General features: G+C 46.7%; 1 protein-coding gene across 2 annotated transcripts in view; it reads right to left on the bottom strand.

The window, feature by feature from the left end:
• Positions 1-4,775: 4,775 nt before the first annotated feature.
• Positions 4,776-23,773, bottom strand: part of IGF2BP1 (insulin like growth factor 2 mRNA binding protein 1) — a 53,286-nt gene continuing 34,288 nt past the window's right edge. The window contains exons 5-15 of one of the 2 annotated variants that reach the window (XM_032279917.1): positions 23,093-23,156; positions 15,870-16,151; positions 14,539-14,673; positions 13,150-13,272; positions 12,267-12,402; positions 11,045-11,167; positions 10,577-10,696; positions 9,601-9,675; positions 8,633-8,764; positions 8,282-8,395; positions 4,776-5,215 (exon numbers count right to left, since the gene is read on the bottom strand). In XM_032279917.1, coding sequence (XP_032135808.1) covers positions 5,123-5,215; positions 8,282-8,395; positions 8,633-8,764; positions 9,601-9,675; positions 10,577-10,696; positions 11,045-11,167; positions 12,267-12,402; positions 13,150-13,272; positions 14,539-14,673; positions 15,870-16,151; positions 23,093-23,156 — 1,397 coding nt within the window. In that variant the 3' untranslated portion in view covers positions 4,776-5,122. The remainder of the gene's footprint in view (positions 5,216-8,281; positions 8,396-8,632; positions 8,765-9,600; positions 9,676-10,576; positions 10,697-11,044; positions 11,168-12,266; positions 12,403-13,149; positions 13,273-14,538; positions 14,674-15,869; positions 16,152-23,092; positions 23,157-23,773) is intronic. The other variant, XM_032279918.1, reaches the window with a different exon arrangement.

Here is a 23,773-nt window from a genome sequence, read left to right as displayed (position 1 = left end):
AAGCTGGAGGCCAAAGGGGTGACACATGGGCAAGGAAAACAGAAAGCGGGGACCTCACGGCCAGCCCTCCCAGCCCAACTGATGGGGGGGGAATCCTGGCAGGCCTGCTTGTTCCCCAAGGACAAACCTTTTGTGGCACAAGCCTCAACTTACTTGTCCTGGCTGGGATGCATACCCTTATGCACGAGTCCCTGCCCTTAGTTCCAATCTTACTGTAAGGATTGAGGTAGTTAATCCATTTATACTCGTAGCATCCATCACCTGCGGTTAATCAAAACACATGCTCCTGAGGAGCTTCCTGCTATTTCATTCAAGAAAAACTATTCTTTTTCTTTTGTCCATCCGGAGTCAACCAAACTAAGGCGCCTGCAAATGCGCCATCAGACTGTGCCCCCAAAGCAGGGCACAGGGCCGAGGGTCAGGGCTGGGGCTCTCACCCCTAAATCCCCCTTTAGACATGAGGCCTCCTCCCTGTCCCATACTCTAATAGAGAAGCCTTATGTATCCAAAGGAAAGAAACTGAAGTTTTCAGCTGGTGTTACTCTAAGTCTGAATACAGAAAAATGTTCTGCATCTAAATTATCGAGTATTTGGAAGAGAAATGGCTTTTATGTCCCCTGGCATTGATGAGGATTTTTCTTCAATCTTCCTGCAATTACTGTGACAGGCTGTGCTGTTTCCCTTCTACTGGTTTTCAAGAAACAAGCAAATAGTCGAGTGGTTTGAATGGCAAAGCCACTAGGATCTCCCCATAAACACTTCAGGGGAAAGAAAGGAGAACCCCCCTACCCCTGATGAGAGGTGGGAGGAAGGGGTTGCCTAGAGGCACCAGCTTCTCCTGTGGAGCAGGAAGGCTCGAGCAGGCCCTCTGGGGCTCTGTGAGGTAGTTACTAGCACTGCTGGTTCCCAGTTTGGCAGAGGGTATGTCTGGGGTGGGAGGAGGGGAAGGCACCCTTGAGAGCTAACTGAGGCCCCTCCTCACTGCCCATCTGCCAGGCCTGAAGGGAACTCGGCAGTGCTATCTCTGCAGTAGGGGTAGGGGACTGAGAGCAGTCCCACAACAGGGAGCTACCTGGAGCCCCAAACTTCCTCTCCTTCCCCAAAGTGCAACCAGGAGCTGACGGACCAACTTCTTGGCTCCCTACCCCTTGGCTTGGCAAACACCACACCCTAGTCCCCCAGGAGCCTCTGAAGGGAAGGGCCTTGCCCTTAGCTCCCAGTTTCCAGGAGGCCTTCCTCCTCAGGCAGCCAGGTATGTGTCCAAAGCTGGCTACTGCTTTGATTCAGAAACAGCCTCTCTCATCCTCTGTCTGTCTGTCTTTGGCACAGAGGAAAATGGACACATAGAACCAACTAGAGCATCCCCTTCCAGTGTTCTCTGGCTTTTAAATGGGGTCTTTTCTGCCAATAGTGAGGCATAAACAAGAGAATAGCTCCCAACTGCCTCCAGAAGGAGGGGTCAGGAAAAAGGAAAAAAGATTGATAAGGACTGGGAGAAGGGAAGTAAAGAGTAGAAGGGCTATAAAACTCCCTGTCCTTAAAAATGGCTCTCTCCTAACCAGACCCCTTCACAGGAGCTGAGTCCACAACCCCAACTGCAAAAGGCAACTAGACCCGAGAGGGGATTAAAGCCATTTGGCGTGTAACTGGCAGATGCAGCTTCAAAGTCAGTCAGTGAATCAAACCATTTTGGTTATGTGTTTCAAAGAATTTAAAAATAGATCCTAAAGAGATGGTCCTTTCTTAAAAATATATATGCAGCACACACACACACATATATATCTTAGAGCACAGAAGCATTTTTTTTTAAGTCACTCTTCTCAAATCATCCAAATCTCCCAAGTGCTTTTCACAATAGCTTGCTATCTCACCAAGGATGGGGAAATGGAGGCACTGAGTAGGAAGGCAAAGAGTTGCCCTAAGACCTAGCCTACGGGGCACAGGAGGGCCCACCAAGACAGGTCCTTCATCCCACTAAACCTTAAGCACCAAACCATGCTCCTTTTGCTTACTAGTGGTATAACTTCCCTGCTGGTGCAAATATCAACAACTAGTGGTGCCTTGCCTAATAATCTAAGCAAGTGAAGTTTTTCCGGTCCCTTGCCACACACTTCCTGGTCTCTTCTGGGAGCTGAATCAGCCAACGGAAAAGGACTTGGACTCAAGTTGTGAAGGGAGCAGACCCCCAAGGAAACTGAACACTGCAACAATCACATTTCAGGTACTGTGGGATATTTTTTTTCTTCCTGATGATAGCCTGAACCAGATATCAAAGCATGCTTGCTGCTGGAAACTCGCTTTAAATTACTAAATGGCCGATGTCTGAACGTTATCTGCTTTGTTTTGGGATAAAGCATAGAGAGCCAGAGATGGAAAACTGGGAGACCCTTTCTGTGGTTGGGACAGGTGGAGACGCTTAATTCTACTGGCCTGATGTGATCCTTAAATGCTTTTCTGCTTCTCTTCAATTTGGGCCAGACAGTTCTGGGGGCTACAAGGGAATGTCCTAGGGAGAAAGTGATAAGGCAGGAACCTGTCCCAGTCGTGGCTCCATATCCCCTGCCCCTCCTTGCCACCAGCCACCCTAAATCAGTAATTCCCTAAGTTTGGGTCCACTTTTAAAATCAATCAGACCAATCTAAAGAAGACAGGGAGAAAGAGGTGGGGGCAGTTATTTAGTATCCGTTTGCCCCTTGGATCTATGGATGTAGATTAAGAAGAATACCAAGATGTAATTGAAATGAAACAGTAACAAAAATAATGAAAAGCATTGCAATGCCAAACCAGGTGGACCTCTCTGAGGGCGAGAGGGTGGCCTTGTCTTTCTTCCATGAATGGAATTTTGGCTCCCATATTTTTAGACGGAGAAATATAGATTTTTTTAAAGGGTATATTTTTTAGGTATTATTTCTCTCCTCGATAAAACGGAGGCAATATTTTAAAATATCTCAACAGCACCACTGGTGGGAAAAGCTGGCTGGGATGCTGTTTAACCAAAGGAGGAAAGAGAGGAGACCAAGGGTCAGGTGGCTGGTTGTTAGACATTGTTTTGCCACACTGAGGGCCCCCAGCTCTGCTAAGCCTTTTAAACCCTATCAGGTAGGATATTCCAGCAGCGGCCGGCAGCTGGGGCTCTAGAAGTCAGAGATCAGAGCCAAATAAGGCTCTGGGCTCTGCCCCTCTGGGCTCTCAAAAACCTAGTAGCACTAGCTAGCCTCCTCCTAAGGGGCCAGCCCCCACAGCCTTTCCCACCAGGCCTGTTCTCCATAGAGAGTTCCTAAAGGGTTACTGGCTCATGTTGTAAGAAATTATGAAACATAACTTTCTTGTTTTTTCTTTTCATTAAAAAAATAAAATATTCAAGACTATCAGCTTCTCTTTTGCTTTGCTTTTCTTTTTTATATAAAATATCAGCAAGCCGCAAAAAAAAAACAAAAATCAAAAAAAATTTTTTTAATGGGGTTGGGGGGAACAAAAAGGAAAATAATTGCTGAGGTAACTTCATACCTTGAGGTAGTTTACTTCGCACACAGCATTGCCTGACTACGCCCACATGTTGCGGTTGTCTTGTTGTTACCGTTGTTGCAATGTTGAAAGGAGGGGAACTCCACACATGGGCTTTTCCACATGTAGAGAGGCCTTCCTCCCTTCCCAGCACACTTGATAGCATTGTCCAGGGTAGCTAAAGTGCATTACCTGGCTAATATGCATTGTCAATCAGTATATTAGGAGGGGAGGCCTAACCTCATTTAACTGATGGCTTCTGTCCCCTACAAGGGCTAAACACTCCATGGGATCTTACTGAGCCTGGTAAATTAATAAATTAAGCTTATTTACCCCCTTCGTGTACAATGCTGCTGGTATTCTGAATATGCCAATAATAATTCACGGAGACAGAAGCCGTCCGTTAAAAATTCCTCTCAGATACAAACAAAAGCAAGTACTCTCCAATTTACTGAATTTGCCAGATGATGGACTTTAGCTTTATCGGGAGTTCAGGGTTGGGTTCCAAGTCCCACTACCAAGGAAACAGTGCCGTGGCTGGGAGTGCCCCACAACCCCTGCCTCTAGGAACCAGCCCTTATGGGAGTACACGGGCTGGGGTGAGGGCACCGTGGCAGCCTTTGGGGCCACTCAAGTCCTCCATGGAACTGAGACTTTATCAAGGGGAGTTAGCGTCCCCTTCCCAGTGCTCATATCCAATCATTAAAATAGACTTTAAAAAAATATAAAATCCGCCTGAGAACGATGGGAATCAGGGACAGTGGTCAGCCCCTACCCTGCTGAGCATTCAATACCACCTATGTGCACCTGGACATAATGTGGAACCTACATGGGAGAGGGACGTGAATGTGGTGGGGAAGCCCCAACACAGTGGGGAAATTTCAGTTGTGCCAATTTGAAGATGGTGATCTGGAACAGATCAGCCACAGGGGCACTCCTTTTAAACGTGGATTACTATGTATTTTAACCATCTTTCTCTCCATTTTTCCCTCTTCTTCATTCCTTATTATACCTATTGATTGGTTAGGGAGTAATCTACAGGCACTGACCGTTCTTTTACCTTGAGTCAATATTGTAGGCAAAGCGATGCATTCCTTCCCATTTTTATCTGGTAGCAATAAAGATAAAACAATTAGTGTAAATATAGAAAGAGGTGGTGAATGGAGGTATTTTAATCAATTACCCAAGTAGGAGGAAGAATACTGGAAAAGTGTTAGTAGGGTCAAGAAATGAATCATCCTTTAAGGCTGATTAAAACACCCCTCTGCATGTTTTTAAAACCTGATGGAAATTTTATTTTTCTTCCCACTGGGGTGTTATCCTCCCTCTTAGTGGGGCCTGGAGAGCTTCTTTATACAATCCACGTTTAAAAGTGCCTTGCACTAGAATTTCTGACACCCCAAGGGGCGGACAGTGTTGGGCCGATTGGCTGGGTGTTTGGGGCTGAGAGATCAGGGTTCCTCACTGGAACATCTTTCTCAAGCGAGTGGGCAAACCTGATCTACAGCCCGGCCCAGGTGTCCCGGATTCCCAACTCATTCTCAGGCCTGCCGGGAAGAGCACGCTCTGGATTTCTGCCCGTTGTTGTCCTGGACTTGAAGGGATAGGGAGTGGCTGGTCACTTCCTCCGTGCCTGGGCCTGGTTACTCTGTCCCTTCTGATGCTGCTGCTTAACCTGGGCCAGGATGTCTCGGATCTTCCGCTGAGCCATCTGTGGCAAGAGCAAGCAAGAAGGTGGGGTGAGGACCTCCAAGGAAACAGTCTTTCACGAAAGAGAAGTCATCAGGTCCAGATACAAGCAATAAACAGAACAGGTCACATGGGACTCAGAAGAAAGATAACGAGGAAGAATGAGGGTTGGGGTGACCTTGTTATTTCTTTGCTTCCAGTGAAGCCTGAGCATCCACTGGAAAATACAGCAAACATGGTGGATGTGGGTGGGAGATGGGGTTGGGAGATGTGATGGGAGGAGAAACAGTAATATAAATCCATTCATCAGAATCTAAAACTTGACAAAGTTGATACACATTACCGAACCCAAAATAGAATGCCTAGAGTTTCTAGGTAGGAATATATTACATGTTGTAGACCAGTGGTCCCCAACTGTTTTGGCACCAGGGACTGGTTTCATGGAAGACAATTTTTCTTCCATGGACAGGAGTGGGGGTGTGGGTGTGGGCGTGGTTTAGGATGAAACCTCAGATCAGCAGTCAGTAGTTAGATTCTCATTATGAGTGCATAACCTAGATACCTCCAATGCGCTGCGCATTCCTCGAACACTTCACAACAGGGTTCATGCTCCTATGAGAATCTGATGTCCCACTGATCTGATGGGAAGCAGAACTCAGGAGGTAAAGCCCACTCACCTGCTGCTCACCTCCTGCTGTGTGGCCCAGTACCAGTTCGTGACCTGGGGGTTGGGGACCCCTGTTTTACAGTGTTGTTTAAGAGGGTCATAGCTTAAGAAATCACAAATCCACGCCTCATTTTAATACTCCAGGAAAAGGAATAAAATGTCCAGATATGGCCAGGCGCAGTCACTCACGCCTGTGTAATCCCAGCTCTTTGAGAGGCCAAGGTGGGTGAAATCACCTAAGGTTAGGAGTTCAAGAGGAGCCTAGCCAACATGGTGAAACCCCATCTCTACTAAAAATACAAAAATTAGTCGAGTGTGGTGGCGTGTGCCTATAATCCCAGCTACTTGGGAGGCTGAGGCAGAAGAATCATTTGAACGGAGGTTGCAAATGATTGAGGTGAGGAGGTTGAGGTGGAGCTTGCAGTGAGCCAAGATCGTGTCGCTGCACTCCAGCCTGGGTGACACAGTGAAACGCTGTCTCAGAAAAAATTTTTTAAATAAATAATAAAGTCCAGATATGGGTTAGTCAAAAAGCATAAATACATAAGCTTCACTGTAAAAATGCACAAAATACCAAATCTTTTATTATTTCCTTCTTAAAAGGTTCTTCCCTAAGAATAAAGTTGTATAAGGCAAATCAACTGCAAAATGGGATTCACTTCATAGAATGAAGACCAGAAGAATGTCTTCTTTCCATAAATGAGTGCTTCCTTTCCTGGTTAAAGAGGAAACTGAGTCTGGGCATTGTGGCTCACGCCTGTAATCCCAGCACTTTGGGAGGCTGAGGCAGTCAGATCACTAGATCGCTTCAGCCCATAAGTTCAAGACCAGCCTGGGCCACATGGTGAAACCTCATCACTGCAAAAAAAAATACAAAAATTAGCTGGGTGTGGTGCTGCCTGCCTGTAGTCCCAACTACTTGTGGGAACTAGGGTGGGAGGATCACTTGAGCCTGGGAGGTAGAGGTTGCAGTGAGCCATGATCACACCACTGCACTCCAGCCTGGGAGACAAGAGCAAGACCCTGTCTCCATAAAGAAAAAAAAAAAGGAAGTTGATCTAGGTTGAGAAAATAATGCGGAAATCAGTAAGAGGTCCAACTTCATCAACCCTGGCTTGATGTTTTTACATCGCTTTTCATTTAATTCTTATTCTGATCAGCTGAAATTGCTACAGTATGTAATATTAATATATCCTGACTTTGTCCATCTTTGGATATATTTACTCTCTTTAAAAAACAAAACAGCTGAATTAAAGATCCCAAATGCCTCTTAAGCTTCGTTTATAAAATGAAACTGTTGTGGGAATTAAATGAGTTAATATACATAAACCACATAAAACAGTGCTGGTTTACATCAAAAGTACCCGTAAGTCTTAGATATTATTGTTAAGGCTCTTGTTAATATTTTTTTGTTTTATACATATACACACACACACACACACACACACACACGCACACACATGCACACACACATTATTGAGATGTAACTAAAACCTATCTTATTAATACTTCTCAAAGGATTATCAGACAAAGTTACTTATCCAAGGTCACATAGCAGAAAGGCTATATATGTGAAGTTTGAGGTCAAAGCTCCCTGACTCCAAAACCTTCATACTTGATGCTATATACCACACGGCACTGAAAGCCAAAAATCCAAGAGCCAGTTTGCTCCAATTGCTCTAGCAGCCCCAGCAGACCACAAGCCTGCTGAAATCCAGATATCCTCTATGAATTGTAGGAACTGTGATCAACAGTCTCCAAAGTTCCTTTCCAGTTCTAACACTGACAGGTTTAAGGTTTTAGGAAAACACCATTAGCTGTCAACCACCTGTTTGCCTGCCTTGTTGAGGTTCAGCAAAATTTGAACCTGATATTTGGCCTTTCCTTCTAGGCTCTGGAGCCTGTCCCAGTGCTGGACAGCGATGATGAGTTCTGGGAAAGGAAGGGAAGGGTGGAAGAGCAGAAACCAGGGAGGGAACAGCCATTCTGAGAAAAGCAGAGGGATTACATTTCAAAAATGCAATCAATCCAGGGTATTAGTACTGTTATCATTATTCCATGAACAAAACCAATCTTCTTTCCTAACCAGTGCAGAAAGGGACTAGGGAGGGACTAATGTTTAATGTATTACATATATATATGTTACAATATACAATATATGTAGTAATGTTATATACAATATATATACATGAAAGTTGTCAAATCACTTTCCCTAGAGAGTAATCAGAGGGAATAAGTCATCCACGCATCCCACTTCTGCATCTTAAAGGGGGTAACAACCTAGCCCAGATGCAGGCAGATGTGGTTGAGGCCACAGGATTTGTCAAGGTCATGCAAGTCAACCTCTGGAGTCTCTGCTTCTCTGCTCCCTGGGCTCCTGTAGCCCTCTCGCAATGGGGTGGGGGGGCGCACCATATGTACCTGACTGGCATAGAAATGTCCGATGATTTTCACGATGACCTGGTCGTTCTCATCAGGGGTCTGGTCTCTTGGCACTACCACCTCAGCTGCCGTCAAATTCTGCAACTCGTTCACCTGGGGGTGGCCAGAGAGGAGCTCAGGATGCCATCAAAAAAGCATGGGTGGGGTTGGAGGGAGGGGCCAGGGTGACTAATGGGGAGAAACTGGAAGAGTCAGAAGCTGAGCTTGGGGAGTAGAATCAAGTAAATGAACAAATCAGGAGAACTGAAGTTGAGCAGTGCAGGAGCCCAGAGAGAGCTGCTGGGATTGGAGATCAAGGCCCAGGGCTTTCAACCTGGCCCTCCAGCTCACCGTTTTGCCACCTTTGCCAATGACCCGGCCGGCTGCCGATGCTGGCACCCGTATGTGGGTTTCCAGCTTCACTTCCTCCTTGGGACCAAAGAAGTTCTCCTCCTTGAGTTTGCCATAGATTCTTCCCTGAGCCTGGGAAGAGGAGGTAATTGTTAATCAGTAGATCATGTGTATCTGTGACAAAAAGGAAAAGTGGGGAAAAGGAAGTATAGCCCCCAAGCTCTGGCCCACAGGCCCTCCCCATCATAGGCAGGCCAACCATCTAAGACAGCTGAAGGGCAAGGCGCAGGTGGGCAGCTTGTCAGCATTTCTTCTGCTTAGCTATCACACTGGAGACCCTGGGTGGAGATTATGAGTTATGAGTAAGCGAATAAACACTTCCCAAGGGAAAAAATATTTCCCAGAGGAACGTAATTCACAAGCTACAAACCAGACCTATGGGGTCTGGGATGATTACATTTATCTGGACATGGCATTGACCAGCATTTCAAGGCCCTAAATGGCAACTAATCAAGTCACACAGAGGGCAGGGCAGCCTGACACTCCAGTGGCCCAGAGAGCTGTCCCAGTCCTCTATAGGTTAAGTTAAGCTAATAGATGGTTCATTTTTTGGCTGTCTGATCAGAAGTTCGAGAGCCTTAGGATTTAGTGGGGACATAAAAGAAGAGAATCTGGCATCAAAGGCCTTCCTTAGAAATGAAGGCAGAGTGCAAATAAGATGCCTTCAGACTTCCTTCCTTCCCATCTTCTTCTGTTGACTTTAAAAAGGGAAGTGGAAGTCAACAGAAATTGAGTTTTATGTCAATTTGAAAATAGCTCTGCAGCCCTTTATCCTGCAGGGAAGGCTTAAAGGTATGATGAGGCTTGACGGCTAACAGCAAACTGCCCCAGCCTTTTTCCTACCACAGAGGAAATACCCAACCTCAATTCCTCCCATGTTCAGCTTGGAAAACAATAAAGACCAAAACCTTGAATTGGGCCTCCGGCGGTCCAGTAATGATAACCATACGAACTTTGGAGTCAGGTGTTTCAGGCGGTGCAATCTAAAGAGCAAAAAAGCTAATCAATGATGGACCTGCTATGGGAAGACCCCCACCATATCCACTTCATCCAGTTCCCCTTTACCACCCTTACTCGCACTACATTCTGAAGACTTAGGAAAGGAAGAACAAAGACCCTGAAGCCCACATCATCACCCCTGCACACCAGAATTATTAGGAGTACAGAGGTGGTCAGTTAGAAGGACTGGCTTCGACAACATGTTCTAAGTAGGACCTCCTGCCCCCTCCACCTACCAATCTCCCGATCTCCCAGAGAGGTTTCAGTGGAGTCTTGCCAACAGGTAAGGACACAAATAAAATGACCAACGGATAGAGGACAGTGACTGCACCTCCACTGGAGAACAATCAAGGTTTCTGCCCAACACCTTTAAGACAACTGAAGCGACTGGGTTTAGTTTGTGAAAATTAACAGTACCTTTGTTTCACTATGACAGATCTCCCTTCTCTCTCCCCTAGACACTGGCCTGGGAAGGTGACAAATAATCAACACTTGGTGTAACTATGTGAGCCAAAGGCTTTGGTTGCATAGCTTCATAATATTGTACTGATAAGGAAAGTGAGGCTCGGATCACATAGCGTATTGGGGGAAGGGGTGATAAAGTGGGTCTGGGATTTGAACCCAAGTCTATTTGTGTTAGAACCTAAGTTTTCTTTCTATGTTATAACCCTGCCCTACCCAGCCTGAAAACCCAGAAGCACCGAAGCCATTCCATGGGGATCATGCAAAGTCAAAAACAAAGAGGACTACAATTCCATGGAGGAAAGGCCCCTCACGAGACATGGAATTCTCAAATGAGTATGGGGAATCTGGGAGAAAGTATAGAGTGATAGAAGCAGAGCCCCCTCCCTTTCCAGAAACAGGAAGACCCACAGAGCAGATCACCTTGATGGAGGCGCTGGCAAACCGGGAAAGCTGTTTGATGTGCTGCCCCTTCTTGCCGATGATGGCGCCCACCGCCTGGGCGGGAATAAACACCTGCACCATCTCCTGCTCGGGAGCCTGCTGCCAGGACAGAGGGTGTTATTAGCTGGGGGCCCAAGGAGCAGGGCCCAGAAACCCTCCATTCCCCTGCCTTGCATCCTCACTCAACGAGGAAGGAGTAAAGGGAAAAGGCCAGGAAAGAGTGAGGGAACACTGCTGCCTGTGCCTGGGCGGCATTCTAGGCAGACACTTGGGAGCCTCAGAGCCAATGGCTAGAAGCAATTGAGAGGAGGGACGCCCCTGAGCCCTTCCTTCCCTCTGCCTGCAAATTTGCCAAGCATTCAACTCCCACAAGGTGCTGGGCCCCCCTATTAAAGGAAGCTACAGATGGGCCCAGGGGTCCCCATGTAATTAAGAGCTTCCACCTACCATAAAGGAGCTATAGGGAGCAGCCCCGGCAACACTGCTGGGAGGTGGCGGGACTGCGCTGGACGAGGCTGGGAAAAGACCTACAGCAGCCAGGTTCAGGCCAGGGATCAGGTGAGACTGAAGCTGTGGAAGAAAGGTGAGGAGGAGGAGTCAGCATACCCTGACAGGGCCTGGTAGTCCCTTGTGTGTGGCCCTGGCTGAACCAGAAGGGCAAGTAGCCCCAGAGTAAATGAGCCAAAAACATGAAATTACATGCTTCTGCACAAAAGCATACTTTATGCTTTTCATACACTCTCACCTGCACACTTCGGGTGTGGAATTTTAAGTGACATGATGTTCTCACTGGACTAAGGGCTAGCAACAGCAATCAGAAATGCCAAACAGTTACACAACCTCAGAAGTCCTTTCTCTCTGGCTGTTTAGACTGCTGGAGACAGACAACAGACTCATGACACTCTACTATAATGCCCCTATATAAGAAGAAGGTACAGAAACAGAGCTCCATTTGACTTCTAGGACTCCGGTTCTAAAAATTTTCGGTCTGTACCTCAACCCGAAGTCTCCTTTAAAAAATTAGATAAGCTGCATGCAGTGGCTCATGCTTATAATCCTAGTACTTTGGGAGGCCAAGGCAGGAGAATCACTTGAGTCCAGGAGTTCAAGACCAACCTGGGTGACACAGCAAGACTCTGCCTCAAAAAAGTAAAATTTTTAAAAATTAGCTGGGCATGGTGGTGCACACCTGTAGTCTCCTAGGTACTTGGGAGGCTGAGGCAGGAGTATCCCTTGAGCCCAGGAGGTCAAGGCTGCAGTAAGCTATGATCGTGCCATTGTGCTCCAACCTGGGCAACAGAGCAAGACCCTGTCTCAACAAAACGAAAAAAAAAAAAAAAAAAAAAAAAAAGAGACATAAAATAAAAATCAGATGAAAATGATGGACCTCCCCATTTCACTAAAGTGTACACAAACACAAATTGTACACATACTTGGAATCACAAAACTCAAAGCCCAAGATTGGACCCCTACCCTAGGAACCAGGTGAAGAATCCCTGCTAATTAAATACAATTTAAAAACCTATTTCTGACTGCCAAGGTCCAAAAGCATCAACTAAAGCTTCAAGGCCACATGGCACAGGGCACGTATCCATCACCCCATACCCCACAAGCTGCTATTGCTAAGACTCGGGAAAGGATAACCAGAGGATACTAGCCCAGCACTCACGCTCATGGCGGCCACATCATTCTCGTAGGCCTCTCGAACTTTCTTCATTATTTCCTGCTCAGCCCTGCAACAATTCTCAATGGCCCCCTTCACAGTGATGGTCCTCTCAGGGTTGTAGAGGGTAAGGTCCTGCAACCTGGCAGGAAGAGCAGAGCCGTGTCCTTTCACTGGCAGGCCAGGACCAGGCCCCGGAAGGAACAAAGACAAGAGGCTAGCTGAGTCACAGGCCTACAATTTCTGCAGGCTATTCAACTTCCGGCAAACAACTCTCCATCTCCGGTATTTGGTGTCCCTAGTTTGTAACCAGGGCGGAGGTAAGATGGAGGGAGATGACTACACCCAGCTCAAACCCCTCTGTTAGCAAATGGATCCAATCGCAGACAGATTATGGCTGCTGGTCAAACAGGAAAGAGAATTGTGCCGCCAAGTTTCTCCACTGATTCTACACAATCCATGTTTTATACCTTTTTGGACAAGAGCAACTACTTTGCCCACAGGCTAGTCTCTGATGAAATGAACAGGCACACTGCTTGCAGCAGCAGCCCACCACAGACAGAAAAGGGCCAAAGTCACTCCTCATACTGACAGGCCTAAAGCCCTGAGTCCCTAGCTCCTAGTTGCAGGCTGTCCTGGAGCCACAGGGAAACAGGGCTGTGATGTGGTTGGACATCGACTACAGAGGCAGCACTCTACAACATCCCCACCCCATATGGCAGTGGAAATGGGCAGATAAAATACTCTTTACCACTTCGACTATTTTTCTTCAAGAGGCAGAAGGAGCATCAATTTTAAAAGAGCACACGTCAAGGTTCCATGATGAAATACTGACCCTGGCCCGCATGCATCCCCCACTCATAAATAGGGAAACAGAAGAGAGCCTTACGAAGAAATGGTGATTTTTGTTTCGGTGTCTTGCTCCACCTTTTTCAGGTTCCGTCCTTCCTTGCCAATGAGACGCCCCACAAAATTATTATGGGCCAGGATCTTCAGGGGTACCTCATCAGCCCTTGGGAAGACAAGGGAAGAAGTAGAAGACAAAAGCTCCTTCAATTGTGGCCATCATGAAGACTCAATTCAATTACCATGCCACTCCAGACCCCCACATTTGGCATTTCCAAGTAAAACATCTCAAAACTTATCAAACTGCATACTTAAAAAATGTGTGAATTATATATGAATTGAACATCAATAAAGCCAATTTATTTTTAGCAGTGAACTGCTCAAAAAAAGAAAAAAGAAAAAGCCAATTTATTTTATTTTATTTTTTCAGACAGGGTCTCACTCCATAGCCCAGGCTGGAGTACACTGGCACACTATCAAGGCTCATCACAGCCTTGACCTCCTAGGGTCAAGCCATCCTCCCTTCTCAGCCTTCCCAGTACCTGGGACTGTAGGCATTGTCCACCACACCCAAGTAACTTTTCAATTTTTTGTAGAGGTGAGGTTTCACTATGCTGCTCAGGCTGGTCTAGAACTCCTAGCCTCCCAAGGTGCTGGGATGAGAGGCATGAGCCACTGTGCCCAGCCAATAAAGCTATTTTAAACAGCACACGTGTATAAAGAAGCATCTGTAAGCAGATTCCTTCCATTACTGTTTTCTGATGAGGAAAAATTTAAAACAATTTAAATACCCATCAAGAAATAGGAGATTCATTACCTCAACTATGGACAGCTATACGGTGGAATTCTCTATAAAAACAATGAGGTCTGTCCATATGTACTAATATATGTGCTGATACAGAAAATGAAAAAACGTATAGAACAGCCTGTTCAGTGTGATTCTCTTTGAGCTAAAACTCATGTGCACACATGTAGGCACGCATACACATACCTGTGAGTGCACAGAATTTTTAGGTTATACAACAGGAGTAAGAAGGGGTGGGGTGTGGTGGCACACACCTGTAATCCCAGCACTTTGGGAGGCCAAGGTGGACGGTCACTTGAGTCCAGAAGTTCACGACCAGCCTGCGTGATATGGCAAAACTCCCAACTCTACAAAAATTGCAAAAATCTAGCCAGGCATGGTGGCACATGCCTGCTGTCCTAGCTACTCAGAAGACTGAGGCAGAGGATGCAGTAAGCGAAATCATGCCACTAAACCCCAGCCTAAGTGACAGAGCCCTGTTAAGAAGATTTTCTCAGTTCACATCTTTTTGTGCGATTGCTGACTGTATTTCCTGTATGTCTGTATTACTGCTATAAAAAGTTGAGTTGGGGAGGCTCAACTGGACTGGCAGCCCCTGAGGATCCAAGAAAAAAGCTAGAGCCTTACGTTTTGGTGTCCTTGGCCTCTTTATGCATAATCTCCAAGATCATCTTACAGGCAGAGGAGCAGCCCTCGGGGGTGGAGTGCACACTGATGGCTTTTTCAGCTGCACCCGCATTCTCCTTCCTATGCACGTCAATCCTGGGGGTCACAAGGACAAGTCTGGTTAGTTGTCCCCTGTGATACCGGTACTTCAGGCTCCCCCCCTCCCCACCACCACTCCTCAGTCAAAGGCACAGAAACTGCTCTTCTTGGAACAAGGTCAAGCAACTACAAATTTGGGAAGAGCAATGAGAGGACTGGAGAAACATGACCCATCTGTTACTCTGGATTCTGTCTTAGACCAGCAATGTCTCGATCCAGAGGTGGTTGGCGGCCAGGCACAGTAGCTCACAGCTATAATCCCAGCACGTCTTGGGGCTGAGGCAGGTAGATCACTTGAGGCCAGGAGTTTGAAACCAGCCTGGCTAGCAAGGGAAAACCCCGTCTCTACTAAAAATAGAAAAAAATTAGCTGGGTGTGATGGTACACACCTGTAATCCCAGCTACTCAGGAGGCTGAGGCACAAGAATTGCTTGAACCTGGGAGGCCAGGGTTGCAGTGAGCTGAGATCACGCCATTGCACTCCAGCTTGGGCAACAGAGCGAGGCTCTCTCAAAAAAGTAAAAAAAAATAAAATAAAAAAATAAAAATAATTTTTTTTAAAAAAAGGTGGTTAGGGAGAAGAACACAGCCTATGACACAATTGCAGGAGTGGGAATTACCAGCCCACAGCTCCAAAGCTGCATTTCTGCTTGAAACAAATATAAAGAGAAGACAGTGCCTCAAACTCAAAGTAAATAACAAGATTTACTATGATAAGGACATAATGTGACCTTTCTTTGCCGATGAGTACACTGATCAGCTGTAAAGATCAGAGAATGAAGGTGGCTGTGGCAGAATGGGAGATGGGACACAATTATGAGGGTCCTGACTTTGGACAGGTTGGCCAGCCCTCTTACCACACTAAGTGGTCATTAAATCACAGAGCACTGAGGAGTGGCTGACATATCAAAATGAGGTTTGCCTGGAAACTTTCTATGAACTTAACATGAGAAATTATAGAACCTCTTGCTAATAAGAGTGTATGGCCCAGCACCCCAGACCCACTCTCCCTGCCCATCTGACCTCCCTTTCCCACAAGGCTGGGATTGGAAGCAGTGACCCCTTGAATGCTCCAGGCAATATTTCCTAAAAGGTAAATGTTCATGTCCCCAGCATGCTTCCAGGAGGCCTCTTTAGGTACTGACCATCGTTTTCTAGCACCCAGCCTCCATTCCCTAGGAGCCAAGACTCACTTGGACTGGGTCTGTTTTGTGATGTTGCGGATGGTGGCCCCCTCCTTGCCAATGATGGCACCCACATACTGGGTGGGCACCAGGAGTCGAAGGGGGATGTCCACTTGCTGCTGCTTGGCTGGAGCCCCCGCTGCCACAGGTGAGCCCTGGCGGGGCTGACCCCGGGAGCCAAAGCCTCCTCGGCGCCCATTCTCAGGTCCCTGTGCTATCTGCTCATCAGGGATGTAGGAGACCTTCAGGACATGGTTCTCCAACTGATGGCCGTTCAGCTTCATGATGGCTCTAGGGACAGAGTAAGAGCCTACAGGTCATTCCAATCCATGCCAATCAAACCATATGCTCTCTTGGCCAAAGCACTCTAATACATTACAGCTTGGAACACACTAAAGAAAAGGAGAGGCTGGGTGTGGTGGCTCACACCTGTAATCCCAGCAATTTGGAAGGCCAAGGCAGGCAAATCATAAGGTCAAGAGATCAAGACCATCCTGGCCAATGTGGTGAAACCCTATCTCTAGCCAAAAATATAAAAATTAGCCAGGCATGGCAGCACGCGCCTGTAGTCCCCTGGGAGGCTGAGGCAGGAGAATTGCTTGAACCTTGGAGGCAGAGGTTGCAGTGAGCTGAGATCAGGCCACTGCACTCTAGCCTGGTGACAGAGAGAGACTCCGTCTCAAAAAGAAAAAGAAAGAAAAGAAAGAAAGAAAACGAGATAGCTACCTGCCCCACCACCCCCACCTTCATCTTTCAGAACTTTCCAGTCTAAATAGCATCAACAACTTCAAAGGAAAAGCACATAAATACAGTGATCCCTAACACTTAGTTGGGATTTATTGTTCACAAACGCCTTCTGCTGGAACAATCAGAGAAATGGGGTTCCAGTACAATAGACAGTATAGGATTCTGCCAGCCTAAAAAGGAAGAGCAAGCCATTGATCTCGAAGTACTCCCATGCCAACTGGAAAGCATACCACAGACCTGAAGAGGCTCCACGAAACTGACACATAGACTTTCTGGATTGAGAAATCCCTACCACAAGGTGAAGAAACCAACTGCTAACTACTACATAATTAATCCTAAATTTAGAGATGATGAAACCAAGATCAAAGAACAATGAAATGTATACATGTAGAATTCAAATGTTAATCCTGCTCTAGCATATCCTAATGAAGTGTGAGATTCGATTGACTCAAGAATGTGTGTTTGCTTTACCTTAATTATGAAAGTTTTTTTTAAATAAAAGATCTTTATTTTAGACAAAAATTAGTATTTCCATAATTAAGATAAAGCATACACACATTCCTGAGTCCACTATTTAAGGAGACTTATACTATAAATAACTTCCATGAATGTCAGAGATCCTAAATGTCATTTGAATATTTGCCTACAGGCTTATGGGAAAGCTTCTGAGGCCTTCTCTGCAGAAATTCCAGTTTTTCTGAATTCTTCCTTCCTTCAGGTATTCCATTTTGCATTCTTCATAAAAGTCTGGACCATTATAGTGAGCAGTTAGACATTCTTTCAATGCAGAATTTTCTTTCCAGCATTTTCCTCCATCAAGATTCCAGAATTATCGCAATATTTGGTGAAATCTTGAGCTTGTTCAGAACACCTCTCTCTGGCCTTTTCCCTCATTATTTTAGGGATCAAAACATCTTTTTCGACATGTCTGAGATGCTGCTTTAAAAGCTTGCAGTGTCTTCCCCTTGTTTCTGACACAAAATTCAAACTCCTAGAAATGGTTTACACAACATTTCATGAATCATAACTGAAACCCCTCCACAGCCATGGCACACACTCCTCTTCGATCTCAATTCTCCTTTCTGTGGTCTTTGCTTAAGCTACTGTTTTTCAAATTTCAGGGCAACTCATCAGAAAGTTGTTAAATTTATATGCGGGGTCAAGTGCCATCGCAGCGGGTGGAGAAGCAGCAATTGGGGAACTCTTCTAATGAGCTTCTGGTCTTACCGAAAAGAAAAAAAAAATGCAGTCTCGAAATTTTAGTTCCTCTGCGGTTCCCAATGTCTTTTTCTTTCTTTCTTTTTGTTGATGGAACACTTCACAAATTTTCATGCCGCCTTTGCGCAGGACTCATGCTAACCTCTGTACCGTTCAAATTTTAGTATATGTGCTGGAACACCCCATTGTCTTTTGTGCTACCTCTCCTTCCACAGTCTCCAGGAACCCCTAACCGCCCACTTGACTCTGGGGCCACAATCTCACAACCTGCCCCAACCCAAGGGGGTCCGCAAGCACTGACCTTAATACCACGTGCCACCAGCAGATGCCACAGCCCAAACCCAACACAAAGCCAACTTTCAAAATTACCAAGTCTCGAGGCCGGGCGCGGTGGCTCAAGCCTGTAATCCCAGCACTTTGGGAGGCCGAGGCGGGTGGATCACGAGGTCAAGAGATCGAGACCATCCTGGTCAACATGGTAAACCCCGTCTCTACTAAAACTACAAAAAATTAGCTGGGCATGGTGGTGCGTGCCTGTAATCCCAGCTACTCAGGAGGCTGAGGCAGGAGAATTGCCTGAACCCAGGAGGCGGAGGTTGCGGTGAGCCGAGATCGCGCCATTGCACTCCAGCCTGGGTAACAAGAGCGAAACTCCGTCTCAAAAAAAAAAAAAATTACCAAGTCTCCTGGCGGCCATTTACTACCTGCTATATACTTGCCAAGCTCTACGCCAGTCGCATCGGGTCAAACCTACACCAGTTGACCGAGAGGGACGATGCGGCCGCCATGATAACTGAGTTAGTAAACCCGCTGGCGGTGTGAAATTATTACCAGGCCGAGACCAGCCTGGAGCCTCCACAACCGCCTCGTGCAGTCCTGTGCCCTCCCGCAAAGAGATCTGTCCCCTAGACTTGCCTTCCAGCCATTTAGGGCTTTTGACCACTTTCCTGTAGCCTGCCACCAAGCTGCTGCTAGGTATCCTGGCTGGAATCTGGCTCACCTCCAGCAAAGTGGTCAGGGCGGGGGCCCGGGTCAGCTTCCTGCAGTAACTTTTAAAAGGCCAGCAGTTCGAAAAATGGCACGGATGGCGGCTTGGAGGCGACCTCAGAGGGCAGGGAGTCCCCATTCCCAGCGCAAGCGCCCCAGCCCACCCATGGTGCCCCAGCCACTGCCACTGCTGCAGGTGCACGCCCTCAGGGAGGCGCCACATGCTGGGGCCCCGCGCGCATGCGCGCAACCGTGCGCGCAGAGAGGCTGCGCGGTCTCAGCCAACCAGCCAACCAGCCGCAGGCTGCTGGCCCAGACCGCTGCCCACTCCTGGCGCCCCATACGCACAGGCTCCCAGGGCAAAGATAACTGAGTTAGGACACCAGTATTCCAATCTCAGTTCTATTGCTCACTAGTTAAGTGAAGCAGGAAGCTTACAACCTAGTCTAAAACTAAGTCTCATCAACTGTAAAGGGAAATTTGATACTTGTGCCCTGCCTACCTTACAGCTAATATATTTATGTCTGTAATCCATTTTGAATTAATTTCTGTGTTCAGTGTAAGGTAGAAGTCCGAATTCATCTTTTGTCACGTGGATATCATCAAATTGCCCCAGCGCCATTTGTTGAAAACACCTTATCTTTCCTTATAAATTGTCTTTTTAGCACTTTGTGTGAAAATAAGAAAAACCCACGGATCATAAACATAAAGGCTTATTTCTAGGCTCTGAATTCTATTCCGTTGATCAGTATGTTTATCCTGATGCCAGTACCACACTAATTTGATTACTGTAGCTTTGATGTAAGTTTTAAAATCAAGACTGTTAAGGATTTTCTGGGTCCCTTGCATTTCTTCATGATCATTTTTGTCAATGTCAGCCAAAACTGCCTATTTCACAGGATTTTATGTGACAATCACAAGTGAAAGTATGTAATAGTAATAAATTAAGAGATTTGTCGTTTTTACACCTATTAAGTCTGGTACCTCCTTTGGTTGAATCCACCTCTGTGGAGTCCATCTTTAAAGGGTTTGGTTTTGTTTTGAGACAGGGTCTCACTCTGCTACCCAGGCTAGAATTCAGGGGCATGAAATCAGCTCACTGCAACCTCCGCCTCCACCTCCTAGGCTCAAGCAATCCTCCCACCTCAACCTGCTGGCCATATGCTACCATGCCCAGCAAATATTTTGTATTTTTTTTGTAGAGATGGGATTTCGCCACATTGTCCAGGCTGGTCTTGAACTACTGAGCTCATGCAACCCACCCTGCATCAGCCTCCCAAAGTGCTGCAATTATAAGCATGAGCCACTGAGCCCAACCAAATTTTGAAAGATTTTGAGATTTAAAAAAAAAAAAGTCTGGGTGCAATGGCTCATGCCTGACTATCAATACTTGGGGAGGCTCAGGTGGCCAGATCACCTGAGGTCCTTGCCAATGTTGGAAAACCTTTTCTCAACTTAAAAATACAAAAAATTGCCGGGCGCGGTGGCTCAAGCCTGTAATCCCAGTACTTTGGGAGGCCGAGGCGGGTGGATCACGAGGTCAAGAGATCGAGACCATCCTGGTCAACACGGTGAAACCCCGTCTCTACTAAAACTACAAAAAATTAGCTGGGCATGGTGGTGCGTGCCTGTAATCCCAGCTACTCAGGAGGCTGAGGCAGGAGAATTGCCTGAACCCAGGAGGCGGAGGTTGCGGTGAGCCAAGATCGCGCCATTGCACTCCAGCCTGGGTAACATGAGTGAAACTCCGCCTCAAAAAAACAAAAAACAAAAAACAAACAAAAAAAACAAACAAACAAACAAAAAAAAATACAAAAAATTGGCCCGGCGTGGTGGCTCAAGCTTGTAATCCCAGCACTTTGGAAGGCCGAGATGGGTGGATCACCTGAGGTCGAGAGTTCGAGACCAGCCTGACCAACATGGTAAAGCCCCATCTCTAAAAAAAATAAAAATAAACCACACACACACACACAATTTCCGGGCATGGTAGCGGGCACCTGTAGTCCCGTAGTCCAACTACTCGGGAGGCTGAGGCAGGAGAATCACTTAAACCCAGGAGGTGAAGGCTGTAGTGAACCAAGATCACACTACTGCCCTCCTGCCTAGGCAAGACTCCATCTCAAAAAACAACAACAAAAAACTTTTTTTAATTGGCAAAACATGATATAGCACTTTGGGAGGCTTCAGCACTTTGGGAGGCTGAAGTAGGAAGATTACTGAGGCCAGGAGTTTGAGACTAGCCTGGGCAACACAGTGAGACTCCCATCTCAATATAAAAAAAATTTTAACTGGCCCAGCATGATGGTGCATGCCTGTTATCTCAGCTACTTCAGAGGCTGAGGCAGGAGGATCGTCTCAGCCCAGGAGGTTGAAGCTGCAATGAACTGTTCGGAACACCACACTCCACCCTGGGCAACAGGGAGAGACTCTGTCTCAAAAAAATAATTTTTTTTTTTAATTGTGGCAAAGATGTAGGAATTAGAGACAGAATGGCTTGCTTACCACTTGTAGACTAGAGTCTCAGTATATTTGGTATGCCTGTAAAATGGGGCTGAATAAAGAGAGGGCACAAGCATAATCCATTCCCAAGGCTGATGCTGGTTAGAAATGTTAACAAGGTGGCCAGGCACGGTGGCTCATGCCTGTAATCCCAGTACTTTGGGAAGCTGAGGTGGGCCACACTTGAGGTCAAGAGTTTGAGACCAGCCGGGTCAACATGGCAAGACCCCGTCTCTACTAAAAATACAAAAATTAGCCAGCTGTGGTGGTGTGCACCTGTAATCCCAGCTACTTGGGAGCTCTAAGCAGGAGAATCACTTGAACCTGGAAGGTGGTGAGCAGAGATCGTACCACTGCACTCCACCAGGGGTGACAGAGTGAGACTTCATCTCAAAAAAAAATTAAATTAAATTTTAAAAATAGCCGGGCGTGGTGGCTCAAGCCTGTAATCCTAGCACTTTGGGAGGCTGAGGTGGGTGGATCACCTGGGGTCAGGAGTTCAAAACCAGCCTGGCCATCATGGTGAAACCCCATCTTAATTAAAAAAAAATAATTAAAAATAAATTTTTTTTAAAAAACAGCTGGGCATGATGGTTCATGCCTGTAGTCCCAGCTACTCAGGAGCTTGTTAACAAGGCAACAAAGGCCAGGCGAGGTGGCTCAAGCCTGTAATCCCAGCACTTTGGGAGGCCAAGGCAGGCGGATCACCTGAGCCCAAGAGTTCAAGACCGGCTTGGGCAACATGGTGAAACCTCATCTCTACAAAAAATACAAAGATGAACAGGGCATAATGGTGCATGTCTGTAGTCCCACCTACTCAGGAGGCTGAGGCAGGAGATTGCTTAAGCCCAGGAGATTGAGGTTGCAGTGAGCCGATATCATGTCACTGCAGTTAGCCTGGGTGAAAGAGTGAGACTTGTCCCCAAAAACCAAGAACAAGGCAACAATAGGCAGGAGAGAGCAAATGTTGACATGAGCTTTAAAGCCAAAGGGCCCTGGTGGCCACAAGAGGCAGCAGGAACCTCTAGAAAATTCTGGACCCAGGAGGTATCTAAAAGGGGTTGGTATTTGAGGACGAGACGGGATTTTACAAAGTATTATTAGACTGGAGAAGGCAGCATGTTGAAGAAGCAAAAAGGCCCAAAGCAAAATGTGGAAAAAGCCTATAACAGGCTCAGGTATGAATATAAATGAATAATGTGCAAAATGCGTAGTCTGTCTGTAAATGCAGGTGAGAAGCAAAATTGCTCAACCAAAGGGCTAGGAGCTAAAATTGTGGGTGCGATGGGAATGAAAGGATCCTACAGCTATCACCAACTAGGTTCACGACCATCACTGCAGTAAAATGTCTGTTCCAGCATCCCAATGTTGAGGAATCTTTTTGAACCCCGAAGTTCCTCGTTATTATCACTAGATGGCGCCTTGAACACAGCAAAGGACTCTAAGGTGCTGGAGCAACCAGAGACCAATCAGCAGTGGACCTTTTCTCGGCAAGGGATTTCCCACTTCTCTAGGAGGACTTTGGATCCCTCCCTTCTACGTATTTTTGCTATCAATCCTGATATTTCTGAGCCTTTGAGATCCCTGAAACAAAGGACATGACGGAAACCCCCTGAAGAAACCTTTTATGTAAGAGTGTGGGTTTGACTTGGGCTATAATATCAGAACCGCCGGTGGGGACCCCAGCCTGCCTAGACCCCTGAGTAAAGAGGGACCAAGCTCCTACCATCCCCCCCAGAGCCCCCACCACCACCCCCAGCCCCACTTTCCAGCCCACTCACTGCCTGGTCTGCTCCCGGTTGGAATAGGTGACATTCACCACTGCTGTCTCACTCTCGGTGTTCACTGCAGAGAAAACAGAGGGCAGTGTCAGAGCAGGGAAATCCGGAGGTCCAACCAATGAATCCCCAGCTCCAGCTTTCCACATTTTGGGACCAAGAAGACAGCGGCAGGCCAAGCCCAGTGGCTCATGCCGGCAAATCCCAGCACTTTGGGAGGGCGAGGCAGATGGATCGCTTGAGCCCAGGAGACCAGCCTGGCCAACACAGTGAAACCCTGTCTCCACTAAAAAATACAAAAATTAGCTGGGTGTAGTGGCACAGTTAGTCCTGGCTACTGGGGAAGCTGAGGCAGGATAATTGCTTGAATTGCTTGAACCTGGGAGGCAGAAGTGGCAGTGAGCCAAGATCGCACCACTCTACTCCCAACCTGGGCAACAGAGGGAGGCTCTCAAAAAAAAAACAAAAAACAAAAAACAAAAAAACTGAAGACATCTGGCACATACTCCAACTTGAATAAAAAGGCAAAAAAATTTGCCATTTCAAGGGAGCTACTTGAAAATTCAAATCTACCAGGCAGGGCTTGGTGTTTTGTGCCTGTAATCCTAGCACTTTGGGAGGCAGAGGCAGGTGGGTCACCTGAGGTCAGGAGTTCAAGACAGCCTGGCCAACATGGTGAAATCC

The sequence above is a fragment of the Sapajus apella genome, unplaced genomic scaffold (genome assembly GCF_009761245.1).
Source record: "Sapajus apella isolate SASKATOON/1434 unplaced genomic scaffold, GSC_monkey_1.0 scaffold12, whole genome shotgun sequence".
Classification (NCBI taxonomy): Eukaryota; Metazoa; Chordata; class Mammalia; order Primates; family Cebidae; genus Sapajus; species Sapajus apella.
The sequence above is the reverse complement of the archived record's forward strand: the minus strand, read 5'-3'. Positions and strand labels throughout refer to the sequence as shown.